This window comes from Mesoplodon densirostris, chromosome 19, assembly GCF_025265405.1.
Source record: "Mesoplodon densirostris isolate mMesDen1 chromosome 19, mMesDen1 primary haplotype, whole genome shotgun sequence".
Lineage (NCBI taxonomy): Eukaryota > Metazoa > Chordata > Mammalia > Artiodactyla > Ziphiidae > Mesoplodon > Mesoplodon densirostris.
Genome location: NC_082679.1, coordinates 15,352,513 through 15,358,512, shown reverse-complemented (window position 1 = coordinate 15,358,512; position 6,000 = coordinate 15,352,513). Strand labels below are relative to the sequence as shown.

General features: G+C 35.0%; 1 protein-coding gene across 1 annotated transcript in view; it reads right to left on the bottom strand.

Annotated features, from left to right (window-relative positions):
• Window positions 1-261: 261 nt before the first annotated feature.
• The window catches only part of LOC132479594 (uncharacterized), a 76,221-nt gene continuing 70,482 nt past the window's right edge, over window positions 262-6,000 (bottom strand). Inside the window, exon 15 of the mRNA XM_060083134.1 lies at window positions 262-3,140. Within this exon, the coding sequence (XP_059939117.1) occupies window positions 1,558-3,140 (1,583 nt within the window). The 3' untranslated portion in view covers window positions 262-1,557. The remainder of the gene's footprint in view (window positions 3,141-6,000) is intronic.

The following is a 6,000-nucleotide window of genomic DNA, read 5'->3' as shown; positions in this document are numbered from 1 at the left end:
TTTTAATAAATAATTATATACTTCCTTGAATCTAAGATATACTTGGTTGAAAATTGAGTTCTAAATTCAGAATGTGAAAATGTGGGGGAAAAAAGCATCATGGGATTGATAAAACATGTTAACTTCATATTATATAGTAAACAGAACTATCACTTTTAATTACTACTTTTCTGGAAATATTTTTGACAAAATAGTTCAGCACCTGATAGGGCATATGAATCCATTGTAATATTTTATTCTCTGGGTATAGGCTTCCCCTAGCCAATAAATCCTGAGAAATAAGTACAAAAACACTATTAAGATAAGACATCCATATCACCATTATATATCATTAACTTTTAAGATTTATTTTATATGCTACCCATCTTTTTTTAAGGCATAAAAATTACAAGTAAAGCTAAAAGCCCCCTTTGACCAACACCCTCAATCCTAATCTCCTGCCAGAGACAACACTATTGATAATTTGGTATGTGTCCTTTTTAATCCATTTAAAATAGTTTTACATACATATTTCAATAATAAAAACAATTCTATTCTTTGTGAATGATTTTACTCCAATTTACATGAATGTTATTATATGGTATGTTTCGTCTGGATCTTGATTTTTTTTTCACTCAACATTATTTTAGATAACAACCATGTTACACAATACAGACCAAGCTCGTTGCTTTTAACTGCTATATACCACTCCATTATTTGAATATATCACATTTTATTCATCCATTATCCCTTCAATATATATGTTGTTTTCAATTCATATATATATATATATATATGTATTTCTTATTCATATTTATGAATTTCTTTAGGATGTATATCCAGAAGTGGAATGGCAGGGTCCTTTTAAAAAATACTTCCCTGCCTCAAAGTCATAGACAATATCCTGTTATTTCCTTTCAAGAAGTTCAGAGTTTGGCTTTTCACATTTCAGTGTTCAAATCCTTTGGAATTCTTTTTCTTTATATGTTGTAAGGTTGTATGTAATTTTATTTTCCCCAATGTGGAGATTCAAATACTCCAACTGTTTTTATCGACTAGGCCGTCATTCTTCTACTGATTCACGATGTCATGTCTAATATACAACAAGTTTGCATATATTCATTCATTTACTTCTAGGCATTCTATTCTGTAAATCCTTTTTATTTATCCATTAATGTTCTAATACCACACACTATTATATGACCATACCTTCATAATACATGTAGTATATGGTAGAAGGTGTGTCCTCTCTGTTCTTATTCAATATTGTCTCAGCAATCCATAGACTTTTATTTCATATGGATTTTAGAATCATTTGGTAAAGACCCTAGAAAATTCTTGTTAGATGTTTGGAACTATATTAGGTCCATAGATTAATTTGGGGAGAAAAGACATTTTATGATATTGGGTTTTTCCATCTACATCCATTGTATTTCCCTCCATTTACTCAAGTCTTTTGCCCTTCAATAAAGCTTTACAATTTTTTCATAAAGATCTTTTTCATTTTTTGAAACTATGCCAAGATATTTTAAAGTTAAGTAAAGCATGGATTGAATTTAAGAGAAGGCCTTTATTCAATTAGTATACTCGGCGTTTCTCACCTGTATGACCTCTCTTATGTATAGAAAGGGATGCTCTTTGAGAGAATGCTTTCCCACATTCATTACATTCAAAAGGTTTCTCACCGGTGTGAATTCTCATATGTATTATAAGTAATGAGCATTGAGAGAAGGCTTTTCCACATTTATTACATTCATACGGTTTCTCCCCTGTATGACTTCTAACGTGAAGAGTAAGGGATGAGATTCGAGAGAAGGCTTTACCACATTCATTACATTTAAATGGTTTCTCTCCAGTATGAATTTTTTCATGTTCAAGGAGATTTTGTCTCTGACTGAAAGCTTTTCCACATTGATTACAATGATAGGGTTTCTCTCCAGTATGAATTTTCTCATGTTCAGTGAGATTTGATTTCTGACTAAAGGCTTTCCCACATACTGTACACACATAGGGTTTTTCACCAGTATGAATTCTCTGGTGTCGGATGAGGTTTGACATCTGAATAAAAGCTTTCCCACATTCATTACATTCATAAGGTTTCTCTCCAGTATGAATTTTTTGATGTGTAATGAGATTTTCTTTCCGGCTGAAGGCTTTTCCACATTCATTACATTCATAGGGTTTCTCAGCTGTATGATTTCTCATATGTACAGTAAGGGATGAACTTTGAGAGAAGGCTTTCCCACATTCACTGCATACATAGGGTTTCTCACCTGTATGACTTCTCATATGTATAATAAATACTGAGCATTGAGAGAAGGCTTTTCCACATTTATTACATTTATAGGGTTTCTCCCCTGTGTGACTTCTCATATGTAGATTAACAGATGACATTCGAGAAAAAGCTCTACCACATTCATTACATGCATAAGGTTTCTCGCCAGTATGAATTTTCTCATGCTCAATAAGATTTTGCTTCTGGCTGAAGGCTTTTCCACATTCCTTACATTCATAGGGTTTTTCTCCAGTATGAATTCTCTCATGTTCAATGAGATTTGATTTCTGACTGAAGGCCTTCCAACAATCCTTACATGCATAAGGTTTTTCTCCGGTATGAATTCTCTGGTGTCTAATAAGGTTTGACATTTGAATGAAAGCTTTTCCACATTCATTACACTTATATGGTTTTTCCCCAGTATGAATTTTTTGATGTGTAATAAGATTTTCCTTCCTACTGAAAGCTTTTCCACATTCCTTACATTCATAAAGTTTCTCTCCAGCATGAATTCTCTCATGTCTGATGAGGTCAAATTTATGATTAAAGTCTTGCCCACACTGATTACACTTAAAGGGGGTTACAACATGGGATGAGCAATGGTAAAATGGTTTCCCATACTTATTACACTCATAATTTTTCTCTCTTATACAGCCTTTCTCATAACTAAGTAAGTCTAAATTATGTTCAAAATCCTTATCAAATGAGTCATATTCATAGAAGTTTTGTCTTGAAGTAACAATGTCTGAGCCCAGAGGAAATACTTTTGCAACTTTTTTACATTCAATGACATTTTCCTTAATTAGAGTTTTCTTGGAGATGGATGTGACTTTCCTCACAAGTGTTTCCTGCTGCTCCTTGATCTGTTCATCATCTTCCCAAACTTCTAAAATGGAGGACCAAAAATTATAACTTTTGAATTTTTCTCCTACTGCATTATTGATAACATTTCAGAAATTTGCCAAAGTGGGGTTGATCTCTGATATTGGCTCTAGTCTCCCAATATGAAAGAAATCCAAAGTGCAAATGTCCCTAGTTTCTAAGATTTGAGAAGTTAACTCCTATAGATAATATTATGGAGAGAAAACTGCCATTAATAGGCCCAAGCTGCTTTGATTGATTTAAAAAACATACTTATACAATGCAGATATCAGTAAAATGAATACAATAATTAAGATGAAAGGGCAACCACATAAATGACTGGATAGCAAGTCAAATGACTAGAGGATAAAATTAACACTTGTGGTTAAACAAAACAGATCGAATGTATATGTTTATTTCTCCCACTTCTTAAAATTCCATTGAAATGACAGTAAAAGAATAAAGATTGAAACCCATAAGAACAAAGGAAATAGGAGTAAAAAGAAGGGTAAACAAGACATTTCAACAAAATACTGGAAGGCAAAAAGGGTAAGACAACTGTCAACTGAGAGCTTAGCTAAGAAATTCAAGTTTTGTGCTATGAAGATGCAAACGTCCAACAACAAAGTGATTTGACAACAGAACACTAGAAAAGCTCAAAAATTGGAGGATTTAGGTACTTAAAAGGCAGGGATAAGAGTGGGGCTGAAAAACAGAGGATTAATTTAAAGTCTGGAGTTATATACTGATTTGAAGGCATGAACACATCTATATCATGAAGGTACATAAAGGAAAAAGGAGTCTATATGTAATTTAGAACTATTTTGGATAATGCTCAGTGAGGGCTGGAGTAAAGGAGTCATGTAAAACACAGTTCATAAAGGAATAAGAAAAAATAAACAGGAACTGAGGAGAAATCAGAATCCTTTAGAGAAAAGAAGACATTTCCAGGAAGGGTGATCCACAGGATCAAATATAGAAGAGGAATTCCTATTTCAATATGGTGGAATTAAACATCTCTGTGTCCTCTCCTCTCTGCAAACATGAAGAAGAAACAGAAAAGAAAATATATCCTCAATAAAACTAAAAGACAGCTAAACTCCAATTCCAGAGTATAAGGAAAGACCAGAGGGCAGACTGAACCAGGTAGGGAAGAAACCCAACCACTGGCTGTTCTTTCTTATCTTAGACAGAAAGCATGGTGAACAGAGTTCTCCAAAACAGAAGGCACACCCTGTGGACAGAATGAATGAGACATTTTTTACAATAGTGGAATCCAGATGTGTTAAGATTGCATGGTGGCAGGAACATAATGGTCTTCTTCTGGCCCTGTCAAATGGTAGGGAATGCAGAGCTAAACAAGGAGATGCAAATAGCCATTATTCTTGTATAAGCAGGATGCTGGCATAGGAGGGTAGAAGAGATACTGAGTGCTAGAGGAAGCATGCAATTAATAATCTCTGATTCAGAAGAAGTAAAGGGCAAACCAACTCTTAACACCAAACCTTGTATTGACAGAGGAAGTCAATACAAGCAGCAGAGCCTTCCTACTAGCTCAAGAGTATTTTTCTAGACAATCTCCAGCACTCTCCTTCTGTAAATAGTGGGTCCAGCAGGAAATAACTTTATTCAAAGATGAGGAATGATAGTTATAAAAGGAACCAGTATTCAGATCTATACCACACTACAAGAATCAAAAAACATGAATATGCAAGCTTATAGGAAAAACTGATATTGACTCATCAATAAGCCTCATAAAGTTCTAAAGCTTTCAAGAAAAACAAACGTATGGGCATCCAGGCAAATAAATCAAGTCACCTATGAGGGAAAACAATCAGGCTTCAGATTTCTCCAAGCAACAATTCAAAGCCAAGAGGCAGCAGAGGACTATCTAAAGTCTTCAGGGAACTGTCTACAAAACCTCTAGGAAAGACAGTATGGCTCAAGAATTTTATACACAGCCAACTATCAACTAAATATAAAGGTTTTTTTAAAAAAGATATTTGCTTGTTTGCAAAACCTCAGGGACTCCAGTTCCCACTAAATTATAAGCTCCATGAGCCCATGCCCAGAATAGTATTTTATCTATATTGTTATGACTATAAATGTGGTTTCCTTTTCCTTATATCTTCTACTCGGTTGTTGAAGTATACATGAAAACTACTGATTTTTATTTGTTCATCTGATACCCTACCATGTCACTGGATTCTCTTACTATTTGTTGCAGTTGATTCTCTTGTGTTTTAAGGGATATAATCTTATCAACTATAAATAAAGATGGTTTTACAGGGTCCTTTCCAATTCTTCTAGTACTGATCTTTTTCTCTTGTCTGTTACTTAGGTATAAACTTAGTAAGAAATTTACAAAAGGTATAAAGGAAACCTTGGAAAGCATTTCTGAAGGACACAAAAATAGATAGATCTGAACAAAGACAGAGAACATGTTCTTGGATAGAAAACCTTGACGTTATAAAGATGTCAGCACTCTGAAAGTTAATTTATATTTCTAACACATTCCCAACAAAAAATCCAACAGGTTTTTCTCTGGAAAGAGACAGCTGAATGTAAAATTCTTATGGTGAAACAAACAATCAAGAATAGCCAGCACAGGGCTTCTGTGGTGGCGCAGTGGTTAAGAATCCGCCTGCCGATGCAGGGGACACCGGTTCGAGCCCTGGTCTGGGAAGATCCCACATGCTGCAGAGCAACTAAGCCCATGTGCTGCAACTACTGAGCCTGTGCTCTAGAGCCCACGAGCCACAACTACTGAGACTGTGTGCCACGACCACTGAAGCCCATGCGCCTAGAGCCCGTGCTCTGCAACAAGAGAAGCAACTGCAATGAGAAGCCCGTGCACTACAATGAAGAGTAGCCCCTGCTCGCTG